Genomic DNA, 21,510 nt, shown 5'->3' on the forward strand with positions numbered 1-21,510 from the left:
TTTTAACTAAAAAGCTAGGTTTAATTTTTACCTTTAACAATAATTTTATGCTAAACCTGAAGTTGCACTGTAATCCAGTATTTACCTTCTGAATGACTGTGGATGTGTATTCAAGTAACTTCTTGCGTTAACATTTCTTTGGATTTTTTATTCAAAAGACAAAAACAAGTCACAAATGCCTATCTTGTCTCCAAGCATATTTGCAATGCGTGCATCTACTTTAATAAGCTCCCCCATCCAAACACCTGCAGCTTCAACCAACGCCTATTAGCTCATCATGCTTTTAATTACTCTGTTAATTGCATACAGGCGGCATGAAGGGCAGCCTGGGAATAGGGCAAGGAGGGCCTCGTGAGAACTCCGTCTGATAAACCTGACAAACAAGAAAGGAGGATTTTCCTCCAACAGCAGCAGAGGAGAAGGAAAACAGGGGATGGCTCCAAACACAACTGCTCTGTGTGGATTCACCTTTTACTCTGGTCAGCTAGACCCAGCAGCCGAGGCTGAGACATGAATGACGAGAAAGACTGGGGAAACAGGAGACATAGAAGAAGCTGTTCGTCTGTGAATGACTGCACCACATCTGGATTAGCTCATATTGGTCAGGGACGAATTGGGGGGTTGGAGTGGGCCGTGCTGGAGGGGACGGCTGAGAGAAGCAAGCGTGGGAATATCTCACTGTTAAGTTTAGGGCATGCAGGCTTATTGTGTTTGTGGGAGAGTTAGGCTGAAGTCTCCACAGAGTGACCTGTCTGTCACAGAGCTCTGCCATAACACAAACATCCTCTAAGCTGTACAAGCTGGACACGCACACATGCATGCAGATACAGAGCAGCTGATGTGAGAATCAGCTTGAGAAACTCTGTTTGGCTTTTTTGAGCTATGTGACATTTAACTTTCACTCTTAGCGTGCTTCTTTATTGATCTAGCTGCTGTGTGGCTCTTGCCTTGCAGCAGATGTCCTCCCACCATGTCTTCCAGGAGCAGTGTTTGAGGAGGTGTCTCCAGGAAACGGTGGCCGGCAGCTCGCTTCCTGTGTGACAGGTGCGCGATGGAAGCCCGACAGCTGCTGTCCTGTCCCTCTCTGTGTTCCTCTCTCCTGTTTCTCCTTCTTTCTAGCCAGCTGCAGCAGCTCTGTTTGTTCTTACATCACCGCTGCTGCCTGGTGATTTATTGAGGACAAAAGGCTTCGTTTTGACCCTGGCAATATGCGCATAAACACAAGCACGGAGGCACAGATTGCATCGCAGGCTTGATATCGACATGTGCGATGGTGAAAACGAGTTTGAGAACGGCTTTGTGAGCTGGTAAAATCTGACACTGAGCTGTCACTTGGAGCTGGGATGGGAAAACAAACAGCAGATTAGCCATTTATGCAGTGTGATGTCTTGTATCCCGTTTCATTCTGTGTTAAGTGTCTGCCCTGTCACTGCGGAGCTGTCAGCACTGACAAAACTGTCTGTAGCCTGAACTGCTCCCTAGCCTGCCATTGCTCTCATACCTCTTCATTTGGCTCACAGGCACAGTAACAAAGCTGCTGACATTAGCCAGGCACGGGAAGGGTATTGTGTATTATCCTTCGAGACCCCATAGTTTGCACACACACACACACCAAGAAATAGAATGTGCTCGAGACAGGGAGCCTTCATGTGACAGGTTACAGAGAAGCTTTGACAGCTTCTCCATTTAGCCTGCAGCCAGCACATGCTGGAAGCTACAGAAACAAATACCAGCTACTCCTCTGGGCCATTTGCCGACTCCAGGACGCCACCACAAAAACAGAGCTGGTCAATGAAGCAACTGAGTGACGGCTGGGCCAATAACCCCCTGATTATGTTTGCTAATTAGTAACTTGGAATGATCTGGACTCACGTTGTCACAGTTAGGAATTGCTCTTCAGTGACAATATTTCATTTTTGTTATGTTTGTATTCAAAATGCTCTTACTGCCTTGTGCTCTGGACTACATAAGTATGTTAAAATGCGCTTTTACTTTCCCAAGGTTTGAGTGCGGTTTAGGAGGAACTTGTGGCTTTCATTCTGACTGTTCAGGCCACTTCCATTTATGATTCTGAGGTATAAATATGTCGGTGAAGGTTTTCCTTGATTCACGTGGCGCTGTCATGAACTTGAGTCACAGAATCTGCACTTAAAATCTTCTTCCTTGAAATATTGTGGTGAAAACTTTCAAGGAAGGAGATTTTAAATCTGTGGTATAAACAGAAGACAGGTCACTAAACTAATGTTGACAACTCTCTTAAAAGTTATTCCAGTTAAAGATTCATGAGAATCTGTGAAGTCTCACCTTTTTTTTCATTAACAATATGTATATCTGAGTGTTATATGTGTGTGCGTTGTTTTGCATGTGTTTGTTTCAGAGGGGAGGGGGTGGCAAGAGAGACCGACAGGCAGAGGAAGGAAGGCTGGAGCCAAGATTAAGGTCTCCACAACTAACTGGTAACACAACGGTACTCAGTGGTTCAGCTTCCCATTCGGAGAGACGGAACCATCTGTGTGGCACGGGATCTGTTTCCAGAAGATAACGACACCTTTAATTTAGCAGAAAAAAAAAACTGTAAGGAGACAAAGAGAGCAAATGTGAAAGAGACGCGCCTTCCTTCCCATTCTCCGAATGCGCGCTCCTCCCTTGCAGCACTTCCCTATCCAGAGAGGACCTCTTTGGAAGGGGTCTGTGCTCCTTTACAGTTTGTTTACTTCTTATCCTGATAAAGGCCTCAGTGTGGAACACAGGGGAAGGGGAGGGATCCTTTATATCAAGTACCGGTGGTGATATGAACTTCCCATTCTCTCCGTTGGTCAGTCCTCTCAGTTTGATAAGAAGCCGCCACACAGCTAGGTTATATTGGCCCAGCTGTTTCCTCTGTTTGACTCTGATCTGAGCCTGTTTCCTACCGTCGTGTAGACGGGATGGGAGGTGAGAAGGTGCAGAGAGGACAAAGGGGTCAGAGGTCAGTGGGCAACAGAGGAAGTAAAAGGTGAGCTGAGAGAGCAGGAGGTGTATTTGGCACAAGCCAAGGAAGGGAGGAGGGGGGACGATGTTTTACCCTCAGCTGTCAGCAGTTTAGATGCTGCAACATTTGTTTGCTCCTATTCACATCTGACAGTTTCTGTGATCTGGAAATTAGCAACCTCTTTGAAAAAGGCATTACTGAAAGTGACATGTACTTGTAGATAGATTTATGCATGATAAGCAATAAGCTGTCAAATGCTCTGCATTTTTTAGCCTAATACAAGTCTGCTCAGAATATAAAAATTGTGATAAATTCAAACAAAAATGCTAAGCATTTGTGTCCACTTAGTTTCACTTCTCACAGTCTGAGTGGGTGCATGGAAATGGGGCTGAGACACTGAGGAAAAAAGAGTTTCCAAAGCACAGTTGAGATTTTTCTTGGCTCCCACTCTTTGCTCTGGTCCCACGGTGTGGCGACAGCAGACCAGCCATCGCTGAGAGTGTTTCCCATTCCATCAGATGTTGGTAAGCTGCCTGCTCCTCCACTCTGGTCTCTGACATTACCCCGTCTCCCCGGGGAGGCTGTCACAGTAATATCAAACACATGTGAAACAGACCAGGTCAAAATAAGAGCAGCGCACACACCCATAAAAAGTGGGAAAGGGCTGGAGGTAACCAGAACTTTCTCAGGAGCCAGGATAGCAGTGATCCAAACAGTTGACATCGCTTTCTGCCTTCAAAACTGGAAGATATGCACACCAAATTTATCTGTAGAAAGTTCCTTATCTTCTACAACTATAAACGCAAACAGAAGTAATTTGCCAACGCAGTCGTTCATCTTTAAAACATGAGGTTCTCCTCTCACACGTAGAGAAATTGCAAACAGATCTAACTGAATAGGCCATAAAATGCAACACCAGACCTGTATGTTTTAGCCAAACAAAGAAAAACAAGCGCACGCTCACGAATGCCACATATCTAGTTTGTGAAGGTCCCAGGTGTTTGTGTTGTGCTGACCACCTGACCGAGTCGCGGTGCGCTCGCTGCTCCCGCCCACCCCGGGCCATCTGTTCCCCTCATTAATTAGAAGACAGTCAGGTTCACCTGTGGTGCACGCATTTATATCAGTACAGTCACCACACACAAAGCCCGCCGAGCAGTCCCACATAGTGGCACGGTAAACAACAAGCAGGTAATGCAGCATCAAGTCACAGGATGGAGGAAACTCTCAGTCTGCTTGCCCTTCTGGCACTGAAGGATGAGGATGTTCAACAGCAATGTTGGTGGTCAAACGCACGAGGAGGTGATTGTCAACACTGCCTCGTGTGGGTACTAAATGGTGGCACAACAGTTGTGAGGAGCACATTTCATCATGTTTCTGCACATGAAGCAGAAGACATCCAAAAGGGTGCACCTGTGGTAGATGGAAACGAACAAACACTGCACACCGGGGTCATAATGAATGGCCTGCCTTTTAAGAGCGCTACTTAGTGATGAAGTGGGTACATCTGCTTCAGCAGCCGGAAGGATCCGCTGATTGGCTGCAAGGAGGGAAGACGAGATGCTCGCCTTGGTGGTGTTGAAGGAATATAATGTGCGGTGAGGCAGGGTGTCTGCACTGCGGTTTCACCTCTGCAACCTCCCATCCATTCTTCAAGACTATTATCAGCTGTTCAATTATTCAGATGATATTTACCAGGGCCAATTATGCAGGGCTGTGTCCTGCAGAGAAAATGGCTGGAGTGTTTTACTGTTGCACTCGAAGAGTTCATCGCTGAGGCTGTTCAAGTGGGAGGGAGTGAAAACCTCTAGTTATTTCCTCTTGAAGGTGTAATAAATCACTGGTTCTATTTGAGCTTTCCAATTGATTATTTTTCTGTGGATAACATTCTAGTCTCCCACAGTAAAGCACACGCCCTGCACTCACCAGAAAAGCATGATCGTCACTTTTTTTGAGTTTATTTCGCAAAAATAAATATAAAAAAATAGACAATGATGAAGCTTTGTCACACAAAAAGGTGACGAGCCAGTTTTTTGAGGCAGTTCAGGTCAGGGTAAATGGAAGGCATTTATCTCTTCACACCAGTCACTTTCATGTGGCATAGATGGACGGTAAAATCACCAGAGATTTGCTATCCTCACTTTGTCTTTGATGTGCAGCACAGTCAGGCAGGACAAACAACTCATGACCTCACCTCTGTCTTCCTCTTTTAGCTCACTAAAACATGTACAATAAAAAAAACACATATCTATCTGAGTTGGCCCCTAAGAAACAGAAAAACCAAGTTGTTTTCATCTTCCTAAATTTAAAAGCATTCTTAATATTTACTCTAGCAAGTCTCTTTGTGCAATATACTTCAAAAGTTTCCTTTTAAACAGAAGACTTTTCTTTTTTTACAGTTTTTTAGAAAACAGCAGCTTTAACCAACTCTCAGCCACTAAATCAAACCTGCCGCCATTCAGGGAAGTTGCTTGTTCCAGCATCTCTGCAGGTTTTTACTTACTTTGTCAAGGTCGAGGTCGAGCTGAGGTAATGGCAAAGGTGGTAATCCACACCAAATAGTTTCTAAGGAGGTTTTTAAATAGTCTCAATCCGCATCCATGGGGGGTGAAAATTAAAGCCTTCAGAACCCTTTTTCTCTCTAGCTCTGAAATGCTGTGAGGGGAAAAAAACGACAGTCTTTACACATATGGAAATGTTTAGCTTCCTTTGGGGGTTCAGATGGGGTCCAGGTTTAATAAATTAGGGTGTGAGGTATCTTGCTTCTCAGTTAGAGGGGTAAAAAAGAGAAAATTTAAAAAAATAAAATAAACAAAGCCAAATCTTATTCCTTAATCAAACTGGTGTCTTTGGTTGATTTTGTTTTGAATATTATTATTTTTTGTCTAATCAGTGTCTTCTGCTGTCTCTGTGTCACATTCAGAACTTGTCCCAGTCATTTAAATCCGCTGTACGGAACAATTCTTCCCCCTCCAGACAGAAGAAACAATAGACAGCAGTTTGACCTGCAGCAAATGACGTCCTTTGTGTTCTCCTTTTAAGGAAATAAAACAATTGATCAGCCTCTGATTTATATCTGGAAGTCCTTCCCCAAGTTGGGATGCGGATCTTCTGCGTCCAGGGGGTGTTCCAGCGTGCGCGTCCCAGGGTGTTTCACCTGGGACACCTTCAGAACCGCTGTCACAGTCAAGCCAAAGTCCGTGGCGTCAGGAGAAAGTTGTCATATCCAAATAGGAGAGCAGACCTCGCCTCTGTTTTTAGTTTTTCCTCCTCGCTGCGTTTTCCTGCGAAAAGCACATCCGCGCGCGAGGCGCTCGCCGCTTGTCCGCCTCCGACGCGCCGCTCCTCCGTCAAGCGGCGCTTAGACGCTCGTGTTGAGAAACATTCACGTCCTCAGGAAAAACGTAAAAAAATACTTGTACGTTTTAGAATGGCTTCTTTTAACGTCAGTTCACAATAGAAATGTTTTTAAGTGGGGCAATTGGGGGACTTGTTTTTGTCTTCAGTGATGAGCGGAGCAGGCGAGCCACTGTGCGCAGTAACCGTGGCGCTCTCCTCCTCCTCCTCTCTCCGTGTCCTCGCTGTAGCCTTCTGTCTGCGTTTAAACACCATCTGGAGCTCCCGACTCCACACTACCTCCCTCTCTCTGTCTGTGTCTCTCTATGTCTCTTTCTCTGTCTCTCTCGAGTACCATGAGAGCGTGCTGCTATTGCATAGAAATCCTTGCTAAAGTGACACAGATCTAACCTTATTTATTTATTTTACAAATTTAACTTTAGGATAAATTTGATGCACACTCAAAGTGCAATTTCGAATGTCAGTTAAATCTTTTTGGATGTTTTAATATAGTGCAAAATCTATAAATAAATAAATGAATAAATAAATGAATGAATAAATATGCTTGCATTAAGTCTGACTAGTGTTCGGCAATTTTAAAGGTGGTGACTGCTGCATCATTTTTAATCCCGGGACTCCGCTGTGTTGCAGTACCACATCTGGCCCGTGAGAGCCGCTGTTTCCTCACATCAGCACCACACGGCCGCAACAAGGGCAACAGCAAGCTGCAGACTTTATTAGCGTTGTTTAACACTTTCACAACAGCTTTCTGGGAGCTGCATAATGCAAAAGAATGTGTCAGTCGGCTTGTGAACGTCCGCCAGGAATTATTACGAAGCCTGTGAAAATTTACAGTTTGCTCAGTGTTCAGGTGCCATAAACAGCCTTGGACTGATGTTAGGGTGGACAGATGGAAGACAGGACTTGTGTAGTAAATAGTGCTACCATCAGAGCAAATACTGTCTACTTGTTAATACCACGCATATGTTTTTTATTTTTATTTAAACACTGAAATCACTCATAATTTTTGTTATAGTTTTTGTGTGATAATTTCTACTGTTTAATTTTTTATAGGTGTCTATAATATTTTGCCATCCAGGGAAAGCAGATTTTAATGGCAATTTATGAAACAAATTTCGAATTGGATTTGTAAGACAACGTGTGTATTTATAACCTAACCAAAAATCTGTGACTATTGCAGGGAAAATAACGATATATTGAAGTGCTTTCCCAATCAACAGTCCAAAATTGAAGAGAAGTTTGGATTTTGATTGAGAAAAATCACGAAAATGAGAAAACTATTTTAAAAGTATATCATTTGGTTATTTTTTTATAATAAAGAAAAGGTAAATGCATTTTCCAAGCTAAAAAGAGAAGTTTTTTGGTATCGACACCCCCCAGGTTGACACAAGAATAGACAGAAGAAAGGACAGATAAAGTCCATCTGCCCTCTATATAGTGAGAATTCTCCACCTGTCCTCTTCAGTCTGCTTGCCCCTCCACCCCACCCATCTACCCTCTTTCTGTGTGCGTGCATGCACACAGGCACACACACACACACACACACACACAAACTCTAAGCAGGAAAAGAAGACAAAACTGACCTCACCTGTGTCTACAAATTCAACAGAACCTGCTTGTAAAGTACACACAGACAGAAACCACACTCTGGTCTCTCTGATATATCCTTACTTAAAAACAAACACAGCTTTCACACTAAAGCAGTAAGTGCGTTTCTGTACCAGCCAATGTATAAAGTGACATCCTAAGAATGACATTGGTTAGACCAAAACATCTCACACAAAGATAATACACTTATGTAAAGGTACTAGATGGATTTGTTAAGCTACTGTACGTTCACACCGGCCATGTGACGTGCACATTTAAACGCACTTTTAGCCCACACATTTTCTTTGTTAGCTGAAAGTTGTTGCAAAATCTTCAAGTGGTTCAAATGTGGCAAATCTTGCTCCAGGCTTTTTCTTTCACAGCTCTATTCTAAAATAAAAAATGAAAGACTTGGTGTTACATATTTCCGGCCGAGTACAAATTGCATTGACTAATTTCTCCTCAATAATCAGTTCTCAAACTGTTGGCACTTCCATTAATTAAAAGGGATGTCATCTTGCAAAGAACATTGAATGGCTGTTTTTTAGAAATTTACCCGAAAATAGTCATAAAAATGTACATAGCTGCGCGTAAATGTGAGAGTTTTGAACACAGAAGTCCAAAATGCACATTTACACACGTTTCCATTGACTTTTCATCGGAAGTGGTAGCTTCAATTGGCATTGCCGAAGGGGGTGTAAAGCTGAAGAGTCAAAGTAAGGAGTTCACTTGCAAAAGTGCACTTTTTCAACATGCAACATTTCGGATGAATGACTTTGACTCTGAACTAAGATTATGCAATACTCATTACCAGACTTAAGCCAGTACACTATATTAGGACACCCAAGACTGTAGGAGACCCCCCAAATCCTGTCTTTTTTCCCACTTTATGCAGAAAATCCCTATTTTATCCACATGCAATAACCTGTTTTTGTGCTTTTGAATGTGTCTCCTCAGCCTGCCTGTGTATAGCTTGTTTTTTCATTGTGCAGAATACTTAGAGAGGTGTGTATGTGTGGCCTTGACTGACAGAAGGCTGCTGATGAGGGTTGCATCCAAAGAAAGGATCCCTGTCAAGGTGACAGCACCAAGATTGACAAGATGTTATTCTCCACGGGAACAGTGTCAGTCAACCTGTCAGCCTGCCTGTACGACAGCCTCTCACTCCACTTAATTTGGCCTTTTGTTGAACGGTCACCAGGTTAGTTACGACGCTTCATGGGGTAGACCTGATAAACTGCACAAAGAAGGTACGCCAACGCTCACCGTCACCTTCATGAACTCTCTGCGCCACAACGCTGCGATTGGAAACATCTTTGAAGGCAGTAATGACAAAGACACCTTTGTCTCACCTTCCTTTTTTACTCTATCTCTGCGTCACCAGACACCCCATCCACCGCTCTGGATTCTTATTATGTTGAGCGAATCTTCTGCAAGCTGGAGCACTCGCTGAGACACAAAAACAGAGTTCATCCATTGTGCTGCCGTGCTGAATATGTAGACTAAAAGCATGAGGGAAAGAGAGAAGTTTGCAACATTTCCTCTGCTCACACATTGTAAATCCCTTCCTATAGTGGCAGTCACAGGCTAGTGTGTTGAAAGGAGATAAGGCCTTCAGCTGGCTGAAACGAACGCTAGACCAATTGTATTCGCGCGCTTTTTTCTCCTCCACTATCCCTTTCTAAACACATCACACTCCTACGAAGCTGCTATTACTATCACCATTGTTTAGTCCAGAAGCTTCTCTCACACCAATGAAAGTTAACAAAGAAAAAGAAAATACCTCTTTGTGTCACATGAAAAAATAATGTTTGCTTCTGAGTCACATGCCTCTAAATATGAGTTCAGGAATTTTAGATCACTTTTTGTGTGTGTGTGTGTGTGTGTGTGCATATTAAAAGGATGTTTATGTCTCACCTTTTGTCATCAGCATCTTTAACCCAAGTATGTTTCTAAACTGCTTTATTATTACCACAGCGGGGGCAGAAGGAGAGTTTCTCAGCACTATGGCACGGTGTAACGGATCATTGACCCACCCACTCAAGCACACGCGCTCAAATGCTGCTTTTACAAATTGCAGCCATGGACCCTGTGACATTTTGTCTGAAATCGAGCAGTAAAGTGGCAGCTTTCTGAGACATGATTGGAATTCAAAATGCATGCTTCCCGATACAGTAATGTCCTTGGAGATTCCTCAACTATTGTCACAAGAAGAAAGAGGTCATTTAGTTGTTTAGCATTGCAGGCTACAGTTTTTTCATCCTGTATTTAAAAAAGGACATAACTGTCTTGAATATATGAGACACTAAAGGGTCTTTTCATTTCTGAGCCAAAAGAAACAATTACCTCTTGAAGCATCTTTTATTCATGGACTGCTAGGACAAAAATCCCAAAGCAGAGAGTAGAAAATATTGGTAATAAGGTTAAACAGCAAAAGATTTACCCAAATCCTTTAGTCTGGGATATGAATCCAGCTAAACTGCGCTTGCAGAAGAATGTCATTTACAAACATTAAGGTGTACAGATGGAAAACAATAAAAGTCCATGTGGCTAACAGCTTTGAGCACATTTGAGATGCAGCAATGCAAACTGACCAAGGAGGAAGTCACACCTGATTAAATCAAGTGTTGACTCAAGAACAGGATATGCTGGCCGAGCCGCAGAGGGAGACGTTCACAGAATGCAGGTGAGAGTGGAAGGCGCATTCACATGAGACAAGAGTGTGTAAGTGTGCCATGCAGGCAGTTGGGGGAGCTGGCACTGATAGGGAGTTGAGGGGGATGAGACTCTGTATCGAGTTGTGAACATCTGTTCCTCATAGAAACCACAAAGCTGGGGCTGAGGAAATAAAGAGGATAACTGCTCTCTCTGTCTCACACAAACGCACCTCTTCACCATCTTGTCACTCCAAAAAGAGGCAGCCTAAAGTTTTCTCGGCGCTTATTGATTTGCACTTCATCTTCTCTTGCAATGCTTCACATTTATCTGCTCTGGTGTTTGCATGATGTTGTCATTGAGCAGGAAAGCTGTGAGAAAGAATGACTTTCTAATGTGATTTGAAACTTTTCACACTTTGGTTTTCAAAATTTGCCTCTAAGGAGAGTGATGAGGCACAACAGCCAAATAAACCCATAAGAAATTAACAAAAAAAAGAGACAGAACTAAAGTCGACGTGAATTTTGCCATGAAATTGATCCTTGAAGATGCCACACGCCTCATTTAAGCAGCTTATTGTTAACCTGCACTGCAAAAGCCGACACAATACAACTAAGTCCAAAATTCTTAAAGTTTGAAACACATTCTTTAAATGTGAAAGGAAATCTGCCAGTGGGTTAAGAAAAACTGTCTTATGATTTAAATAAATTTCTGAGAAAGATTTTAATAAACAAAGATTCTTTTCCAATTGAATAATGTTCTCAATAAGAATATTTTTAATCTGAAACAAAAAAAACAATAAGACAGTTTTTCTTGAAAAAATTTTACTTTCTTAAGATTCCGTTTTTTCAGTGTGGGAGTATTTGTGGAGGGTCATGTCGGAGGATTTTTATTCCTTTAGGGTTCTTCCAATTCATGTGTGTCATCGACCCGCCAGATCATTATGTCAGTTGTCAGGAACATTTGGGTTTCTGGTCAAATCAAACTAGAAAGAATCATGTGCTGTTTTTTTGTCAGCATCAAATTGATTTTCTGCAATTTAAAGATAGTGAATTGTTCTTGTTTTTGTCTGAAATTTAAATGACAATGTACGTCTTTGGAGACCCTAATTATACCATCAAGTTTGAGAAACTGGCAAAAGTCTGCCTCTATAGGTGTTATTTATGGTGGTATGCCCCTTTATGCCAGATAAAAGCGTAAAGAATATCCCATTCATTTCTGTTGAGGATTAGGATTGGCACAAAATTATAAAGTCTATGATATAGCAGACGTGAGCCAAGGCTTTGTTAGGGATCCTCTGCACCTTTTCCGTCAAAGTCCCTTGATTTAGTTCGTGCTGCTTTTCTTCCTCTCTCCATCTCTCCCGCTGCTTTAGTGGCTCTATCTGGGCCTGCTGTGAGAGTGTGCTGGTGCTGGGTGGCAGTTCCTTATTGTGGAGTGTCTGTGTGATTGTGTGTGTGTGTGTGCATGTGTGTGAGTCGGCGTGCTGCATGTGGCTGATAAGACCCAAGGAGAAGAGCCAGCGTGCCGACATATTCTTGCCACTGCGGTTATCGCCCGTCGCAGCTGTGCCTGAGCTCTGCGACATCTGCTCCCTCACAGGAAGCCTATGTTGCGGCTCACAACACCTCACACACATACACTCATGGTTGCACGCACAAACACATGCAGCATTAACATACTGCTGGACTGTACCCCCCTACATATATGTATGTTAGTGTTTTGATGGTAGGTCAGTTTCTTGAGACAAAAGGCTTTGTTTACAGTTACAAAAATTACATTTTGATTTGGTGAATGCACGAGTGTGATGACTCAGAGAACCAGCAGCTGAATTCTGCTGGGTTTTTATCACAGAATTACAGGGGGGACGCTTATGACTAAGCCTAATTATAGAGGCCTTATCACAGCAACGTTCACAAAGCTCATTACTGCCAAGAGACGGTATGTGCTGCAGGTAATTCACTACGCTGGGTATTAGTCCTTGGACTGGCTTATGGTTCCTACATATTAACAGTCTATAAAATGAGTCCTTTAAAGCCTGATTGTCAATGCATCTCCCTGAATGAAGCCTTTCAGTTGGGTTTCCATTTTTACTTTTGTGCTTTGAGTCCTCTTTTGAATCAGTACTATTTCATCCTCTTGGCCCTGGGTGCCTCTGAAATACCCCTCATCTGGCTGCAGAAAGCTCACTTCTGGGTTGTACCGTGTCAGTCACCCTTATTGACCTGCAAGTGAAGGCACTGAAGCTAAACCCCGGCACTGCAGCTCCATAGGGAACCCTAGAGGAAGACCCTGCCCCCTCCTTCCATTAGTGACATCTTAATTTTTACCTGACAGCCGCCACGTGAAAAGGTGACAACAAGGGATGCCACATTTTATGATAACGTTAGAATGGAGCAATTGTTGTGTTGCACAAATTCATTCGCTGCAGGAAAGGATGGAGCTTTCTGAAATAATTCTGACCTTGAATCTTCTCTCTTCAATCATCAAATACCTGCTCCACATTCGAGATTAAAGAAGCCCCATGATGCCCTCATAGCATGCGGTACTGAGTCAACACAAACTGATTATGTGTCAATCACCTCTACTTAATGAACAGACCTGACATCTGCAAGACCCTCCATCACTCATCACAGTTAACGCTGCCAAAAGACTACATAAAATGACGCACTCCTACCTTCACTGCATCTGTAGTGGCTGCTGGCTGTCAGCTGAAGATCCAGGCTCCTTGGCTGGACTCTGTGAGGAGCTGGTTTCTCCCTTAGCTCCCGGTGGCTGATCAGCGTGACCGTGGGAACACGCGCAGCAAGCAATGGGGCATAGGATGACCCGGCTGTCAGGTCAGCCCTTTTGTGGTGTTCCAAATGGACCTCAGCAGACATGTCTGGCCTTTCTGGAGACTTTTGAACAAGTAGTCAATTGATGTGAACACAAAACTTACTTAAGTCTCACCTTTGGCCCAAATTTGTGGGACGTTTTCTCTCTGCTTGTTCTCTTTCAACAAATTTCAAGAGTGTCCACCTGATTTTTTTCCATAATGTTATACTATAAATAGTTTCTGATGCTCCAGGAGATGGTTATTTGAGCTATTGACCTGCCAGAAGGAATAAGTTGATGTTGTGTCTCAAAAAATGAGGAGAGACAGAAAAATTCCTATTTCCAGGTTGTTGCAGGTCTCAGCTGTGTTATTCCTTGGAAATCCTGGATTTTTCTTTTTTCCACACTTGTTTGGTTGATGTTTCCGTCCTCTCTCTTTTCTAAAGTATGACCGAGACAGTCAGCAGCACGTATGAGTGAGTGTCAGCAGCAGGTCAGCTTGTCTTGTGGCCGTGTCTGAGGGGTTGTGCTCGCAGCTGAACCCTCCTCCTGCCCTGCCTGCCTCTGCGGCTCAAAAGAGAAGTGTGTATTTGGTGCTTGGATGTTACAGTTTATGTGTGTAGGTTTTTTTTTCTCTGGTGCTGCAGGGCTTCAGCCTCTGGGGAGACCAGGGAGCAATTCTGTCTCAGTTGATAGCAGCAGATGACAGCAGTGAGTAGGACCTGGGCCTCCATGTGGGCTTCCTCTGTCAGGAACCAGCTGTGTCGACCAGCAACCACTCCTTCCCCTCTGCGTGCTCCGTTTGACTTACATCTCTTTTCTTCTGTGCACCTTGCCTGGTAGTTACAAAGGAACATCCTGTTGTCCCTAATCAAAGCATCCTATTTGGGGACATATGGACTGGTAAGCTCAGAGGAATTTTGACTGGAGAAATGCTTAAACAAAGTTATCACATATTCCTGAGTAGGGACAGGGGGATGCTGGAGCCCACCCACCAACACAGTAAGGCAAAGGTGGGGTACACCCTAAACAGTTTGCTGGTACATCGGAGTGCACAAACAAGATGTTTTCCAAAGAAGTCACAGCATCAACCGTCAGTTGTGGTCTTAAAATTTTATATTAGGGCTATCGGTTTTTGTTCTTCAAGTCCCATCCCCTAAATTGAAAAAAAAGATTAACTTCTTTATTTTTTTGGCCATTTTATGTAGACATGTTAGCAAATTTGTTTTTAAATTCTAACTAGTTGAAATGTAAGATCACTGACAAATTATTTATGTTATTAAAACTACTGTAGTTTTCGGACTAAAAGTTGCTACAGAGTTTAAGTCGCAGCAGCAAAATAATGCACAGTAAAAAAGAAAAAATCATAAATGAGTTGCAATTTTGGTGAAATTTATTCAACAAAATGTAAGACCAAGAACTGTCATTTCATCTTAAAAAAAGGAAAATCATAATAAAAGAAAAGATAAGAGTAATAGACTAAATATATGCACACTTCACCACAGTAACAAATTGATGCTTATTTAGCTTAATGAATTATGAGGGAATCTGGTGTATAAGCTCAACATATGAACAATCATTCAGATAACCATAGAATAAAGAACATGCTAAAAAGTCAACTAAACTCTTTATAATACTTCAAATTACTAAATTCGTTGAATATTTCATCCTCTGTTATTTTGGAACAATTTCGCCGAACCCCGGTATTAGACTGAGCGGCGCCTCTTCTTCTGCGTTGCTGTTAGTAACAAAAACTGTCACACACAGACCTACAGTGCCGTCTAGTAGTTGTTGTTATTTAATTTTGATAAATCATGCAAAAGCCGCATCCCGGCACTGACTTGTACTCCACATAATACAGTACTTCAAACTACATGTTTAAATGGATTATATTAAAACACCTAAAGTTCATATGCTTGTTTCGTCCATGCTCTGTCCGAAACTGTAACCAAGTGTATGCTTCATGGCAACAGCAATCCCCTTGATCAACACAGTAAAGCGGCTTGCACTCTGTTCTAAGCGTCAAACACTTGATATCCCAATTCCCAATCAACTAGAACAACTGCACATGTCTGTAGACGACCTAAAGACCTGCTATCAGTATTTACAGGACTCCTGCAGAGCTATGGGTCCAAAGAAAAATGATTAAGGAACAGCAACACAGTGTTCGGCAGGTGGTTTTACTGTTGTTGGGTGATTCATGCAACCTATGTATTCCCTACTCAAGGTTTGAACATACCATACATACTTTTGTAACAGTTCTACTGGAAATATTGACAAAGAGAAGTATAAGACATTAAAAAGATATAACGATACATACAAATTGAAGTGTCATAGAAGATGGTTGCTGGATACTGCAGTTTACCAGACAAAAAAAAAAAAAAAGAATTTGGAGATCTCTTTAAAATTCTGACATCACTGACTTGCTTCTTGTACATATTTCTCTGACCCCAACCCACCAAATACTTATCACCTGTTTAGAGACCAAAGCCTCAAAATCCTCCAAAATGCAATTGCATCTTGTGGCTTTTAGAAAAAGTTAGCAGGTGGTTTAAAAAAGAGAATGCATAACCTTTTTGTCACATGTTTAAATCAACAAGATGCTAACAGTGACTGCATTGTGGCACGGTTATGAGTACTCTCACTTCTCAGCAAATAGCCCTGGTTTGCATCCAGACTGGGACCTTCCTGTGTGGAGTTTGCATGTTTTCTCTATGCATGCATGAGTTTTCTCCAAGCACTCTGGCTTCCTCCCATGATCCAAAAATCTGTGTCAATCGGTTCACTGGTGACTCTAAATCACTCCAGAGTTGTGGTTGTATTTGTATGTTTCTGTGTGGCCCCGCGATGGCGAACTGTCTAGGGCACATGTGTCAAACTCAAGGCCCGGGGGCCAAATGTGGCCCTCCATGTCTTTTTATGTGGCCCGCGAGAGCATAAAAGTTTTGAATTTCTTGAAACAAAAAATAAAAAATGGTGTGTATTTATTCATATCTAGGGGGAATCAGACTTGAAATATCCGATTGGGCAACTATACATTAGGACTTAAACACTGTCCATATAACATAACCTGACAGAAAGAAATGTAAAAGGATTTAAGCTAAAGTAACAAGCAAACATATGTTTTCTATGCAACTGGAATTGTCACTTTAAAAAGTTATAATAAATAAATAATGAGTTATTTAACGTTAAGGAGTAGTTGCATTTATTTTTTTCATTACATTTAGTTACATGTATAAGTTATGTCTGGCCCTTTGAGGACAACCACTATGCTGATGTCACCCTCAGTGAAAATGAGTTTGACACCCCTGGTGTAGGGTGTACCCCACCTTCACCCTGAAATCGCTGGAAAATACACAAGTAACCCTGCTCTGGACTAAGCAGGAATTGTAGACGGATGGATGTATGGATGCTTAATTTGACTTAATTGCTGTTTTTTTTCATTTCTTTTAAAATTACAACTTAATCCCCTCATTTAAAACCATAATTCATACCAGAATAGCGACTTAACTTGGGTTTCTTGACCAGGCTTGTACACAGAACCTGCGGACAAACGTTACCGGGTTCTTGGGAGAAAAATCCCTGACTCACACAGAAATTATGCTGTAATTGCACAAAAGAAGTTAGCTTAATTCATTTTTTGATGAAACTTGAACTTGAAATTGCAACTAAAGAAATGCAATTTTCTGTTTGTCCGATAAATTTGTCTTTATCCTTGCAGTGTTTTTTTGGTTTCTGTACTAAGAAATCCACAAAGGGTGTCTTGTTACTCCATAGACATAGACACTCAACACAAAAGCACAAAATGGCCATGGTGTAACAGCAAGTCTCTCAGCACTGATCATGCACAACCTAGTTAAAAAAAAATACAAAGAGACATTTCTGATGGTGCAAGTACAGTGCTGTTGAGAGAAGTGAGAAGGGATATGAGTACACAGATGTGCCAAGAGTCTGGCTGAAACCAGCACACAGATGGTCATCAGCAGAGAGGAAGTGAGACAACCTTCTGTGGCTTTTTCAGTTTTTAGGTGTGGGGGACAAGAGACAGAGAAGTGATTTTTCTATAAACCCAGAGTGTGTGCGAAATGTGCAATTTAGGTGTTTTTAGTGTCTATTTTAATCTGTTGAACCACTGGAATTTCCCACTTTTATAATGCTTCATGCACAGGGTTTTGTGATAAAGTTAGCACATTATCAGCGTGAAAAAGAGCGAATTGAAAGTCCAAATAACAATTTAAATAGCAGATGAATTCCCTGTGCAGCTGATTAAATAAAATCTACTTTTGGGAAATGGCAGCAAAAGTGTAATAGTCAGCAAAATGAAAACAGATGCTCGTTGCAGGATATGAAGTGCTGTGAGAACATATGAGGTGAAAAAGGAAGGGAAGCAGAGAGCAGATCTTCACAGAAAAAACTGAATTTGTGTTGAAGTCCAGGGTTTTACTTTTTATTATATTCATGATCAAGCTTATTTACATACCGTATTTTCCGCACAATAGGGCCCATTGCGCATTATAATCCAGTCTGCCTTATATATTGATTATTTCTAGTTGTGCTAAAGCAAAAAGGCCCAATATAGACATGGGCAAGGATGGCATGACTTCCCCCCAAAATGTGACAAAAATCCACAAATGAAAAGAACTAAACATAAAACAAACAGAAAAATCTAAAACTGAAATAAAAGACAAAAAAAACGTGAGGATGAACAGACAGACAGATGGACACATAGAATCTCAGACGTAAAAAGCAACAAATGCAGCCTCAGCATGGCCCAAAGCCATGTCCTGCATGTGCTCATCCCAATATTAGGGGTTGGACATCGGGGGAATACCCCCCCCCCCCCCCCCCCCCCGATATTCTACCTGCACCCCAATGTGGGGCTGGCTAGATCTGGGCCTGCAAAGCCATTTTGAGAGGTACATCGCATGTTATAGTGAATACGCTAGCACAGTTAATGTTGTAGTAGTGTCTGATTGTGCTTCTTTATGTGTGTCATCACGTTTGGAAGTTAGTGTAGTCACAGTAATGTTCTCTTTAGAGGTATCAGTCTGACTATGTCCGAATTTCTTCCCTAATCCCAAACCACTAAAAAACTGTTTAGTGCGGGACTGTGTGTAAGGATTCTGTGGTTTTGTTCTTGGTCATGTTTTTAGTTTTCTTTGTCAGTCACTCCACCTTCAGCTTCATGATCCACAGCTGTCTTCAGTTCAGTTAATTGCCCTCAGCCTATTTAAGTGTCTTGGTTTCTGTTCTTCCTTGTCAGGTCATCTGCTCTGTTTTGTCACAGTTTTGTTTCCCCTCATAGTTTTGTCATGTTTCAGTTTGCTAATAAAATGTTTTATTTCCTGTCACCAATCCTGGTCTCCTGCATTTTGGGTCCTCCACCACGAGTTCCTGACACTATGTAGTGCCCTGGATTTTAAAAGCAATTCGGACAACTTGCTCATTACTTGTTTTTCCCTTTTAAACAGCGAATATGACATCACCAATTTCATGAAGTGAAACTCTAATCAATACGAGCACATTACAGCATCTAATATACACAGTAAATAAAGCAAAGGACACAACCTCTGTTTTTGCAGGTATTGTGAACATGCAAAGTTGGCTAACATGCAGCGTGTTACAGATAAATTCTGGTATTACAGTAATACCAGAATTTATCTGCAACACGCTGCCGTTACTAGAATCTGGACTGACTGACAGGCTTATATCTCTGACTTTTGTCCCATTTAATTGCACCTTATGGTTCAGCGCGCCTTGTATATGACGTAATTTTAAAATAGACTATCCATTGATGGTGCGCCCTGTAGAGCAACTACCCCTGGCTGCAGCCTGCAGAATGGGGCATCGTAGTGCATTCTGCAGGCTGCAGCCAGGGCTTACTCCTGTAGAGCGGAAAATACGGTATATGTGAGGGTCCTTTGATGTACACGTTCTTGTCTTTTGCTCTTGCATCCCAACGTCCTTCTATGACACACCAATGAACACACCAGTGCAGAGTTTTATGTGTTACCTTTTATGGAAGCCCACGCTTCCCCAAGAACCCATCCCCAGATGTTCCTAGGTATAAAATGAGTTTTCAGGCAGAGAGAGATAATGATTCCCCCCATAATCACCAGAGGCCAGCTCTGGTTCTGGCAGGTGCTATCACAGTAGCAACCCAGTGGTGCCTTCTCCCTCCAGATAAGGTCAGGAGGATGATGGGAGGTAGGATGGTTGGAGGGAGGAGCAGAGAGGGAGGAGAGCATGGGGAGCAAAAGTAGGCAAAAAAAATATGAGAGTTACAGGAGAGCAGCTAGCCTCTCCTTATCAACCCCCAGCGGCTGCTGCTACTTGCTCCCAGATGCGACGGGCCAGAGCAGTTGTGTCAGAGAGATCCCTCTATCAGCAACACACAGGCACCCTTCACCAAATACAAACCCAGCAGGAGGACACAGCAGGACTTCATTACCACTTTAAACCTCCAGTCAGCATGCAGGAAAGAAGCTAAATAATCTGCAACTTTGGTTGGTGCTTCAGAAATCCTGAGAAAATCCAAACCTGTCAGTCTTATTTTCTAGTCTCTTTGGTTAACAAAAGCAGCCTTCTATGACCAACTATATTTTTCTTCCATTATAAATGTAAACACATCAGCATTATGGTTCAGTGCAATGCAACTTTTCACCTTGCAGAGTAAAAGTAGAGCATGAGAAAGTCAGCAGTTGGGACGGCTGGCATCTGTGGGAGAGAAGCTGCCATATGGTGAAGTTTCTTGCCCGCCTGTGAGACACCTGGCCACTACTAAGAGTCTGAACTTTTCAACTCTACAGCCAATTGAGGGGCATTTTGCGCCAACATACTGCAGCATGGTGCAACATTTACACATTTTCTAAAGGCATTCTACAATTTGAAACATTGAATCTCAATCCCAGCTGACAAGTTAGCTGTTACACAGAAACTGAGAATTATTGTTTTGCAAATTTGTGAGTGTTTAGGGATGGTGCTTCCAAAAATTACAACTAGTGTTTTATTTTTTACAACTATAGCAACAGTAATTTCTTTTTTTTTCACACTCCACATAATGGAGAAAGTTACTGAGAATGTTTTTAAGGCCAAAAGAAAGAAGAAAGCACACCCACAGCATTTCACAAACATCCCCAGCAGACAAATAATTCAGTAAAGCATGTTCACCTTTTTTTTTTCTTCCTCTGAGGTGTTTTAGAATACACACCTGTTTGGCACAGACAGCGTCAGACAAACCTACAGATCTTAACAGAACTCTATAAGTTAAACCGTCCCCATCTGTCACAGCGGAGCTCCGCACAGATGCACAACGAGCGCCTCCTCTTTCTTATCCTTCACACAGCAGCCTTGGCACTTGTTCAAGAACTGTCAAAGCACACCTGCTAAATTAAGCCGCGCATCATACTCACAGAAACAGACACAAGCTCAGGATTACACGTTGTGTATGCACATGTTGGAGACACAAATCTGTGAAGACACACATGGACTCAGTGGTGTAACTGGTGACATTGTTTTTGATAACTAGGAACCTCGTGTTTGGCTGCGGCGCTCCATAGTATGCACGCCGTGTTTATTCTTTAGGTTCAATAAAAAGAACTGACAGAGCAAGAAAATACAAACTATATTCCAATGAGGTTAATGTGACACGAGTCGGGTTAAGTGTGCCTCGGCCAAAACAAAGTCCTGTGATTGTTTTGCCTTGAACCAGAGCATGTTGATATCAACCTCTCTTGACCCTCAAAAACCTGGCCTCTTCCCCTTGCTCGTGGCTCATGGCATGCACAGCCGCTGAGCTGCTCTAAATAGGAGCCACTGTGAATTGGAGACAGATGGAAACGAAGGTTCCCTACAGAGTGGTTCCCCTGCAGCTGTGCCGTGTGCAGGGTGCCAGGAAGTGATGACAGCTCAGAAAGGGAGGACCCAGAGAAATAGAAAGTGACCCCGTCTTCGTCTCGTTTCCCTCTTCTGCACACACATGCACACACATTTAGAGGTGGGGCAAAGATTCAAAGATGACACTCTTAGCTCTAGTAGCCTACTAGCCTCCAGGAATGTGAAAGTGGTGATTTAAGTGAGGAGACAAGAAACAGACAGCTGTAATGCAACACATTTCCACTTCT

General features: G+C 42.5%; 1 protein-coding gene and 1 long non-coding RNA gene across 24 annotated transcripts in view; one reads left to right on the forward strand and one right to left on the reverse strand.

The window, feature by feature from the left end:
* Window positions 1-21,510, reverse strand: part of cbfa2t3 (CBFA2/RUNX1 partner transcriptional co-repressor 3) — a 56,593-nt gene that overhangs the window by 26,072 nt on the left and 9,011 nt on the right. For 6 of the 23 annotated variants that reach the window (XM_078944373.1, XM_078944380.1, XM_078944376.1 and 3 more), the window contains exon 1: window positions 13,248-13,597. The exons of 1 other annotated variant lie outside the window; for it this stretch is intronic. In XM_078944373.1, the coding sequence (XP_078800499.1) occupies window positions 13,248-13,452 (205 nt within the window). In that variant the 5' untranslated portion in view covers window positions 13,453-13,597. Of the gene's footprint in view, window positions 1-5,474; window positions 6,641-13,247; window positions 13,862-21,510 lie in introns of those variants that run through there. 16 more of the 23 variants (XM_078944371.1, XM_078944369.1, XM_078944374.1 and 13 more) reach the window with 9 other exon arrangements.
* LOC110017447 (uncharacterized) lies at window positions 437-3,301 on the forward strand. Its single transcript, XR_002292853.2, has 2 exons — window positions 437-1,044; window positions 2,378-3,301. It is a non-coding gene; the product is annotated as an uncharacterized LOC110017447 (long non-coding RNA).

This window comes from Oryzias latipes, chromosome 3, assembly GCF_053564925.1.
Source record: "Oryzias latipes strain Hd-rR chromosome 3, Olatipes_Hd-rR_3.1".
Taxonomy (NCBI): domain Eukaryota; kingdom Metazoa; phylum Chordata; class Actinopteri; order Beloniformes; family Adrianichthyidae; genus Oryzias; species Oryzias latipes.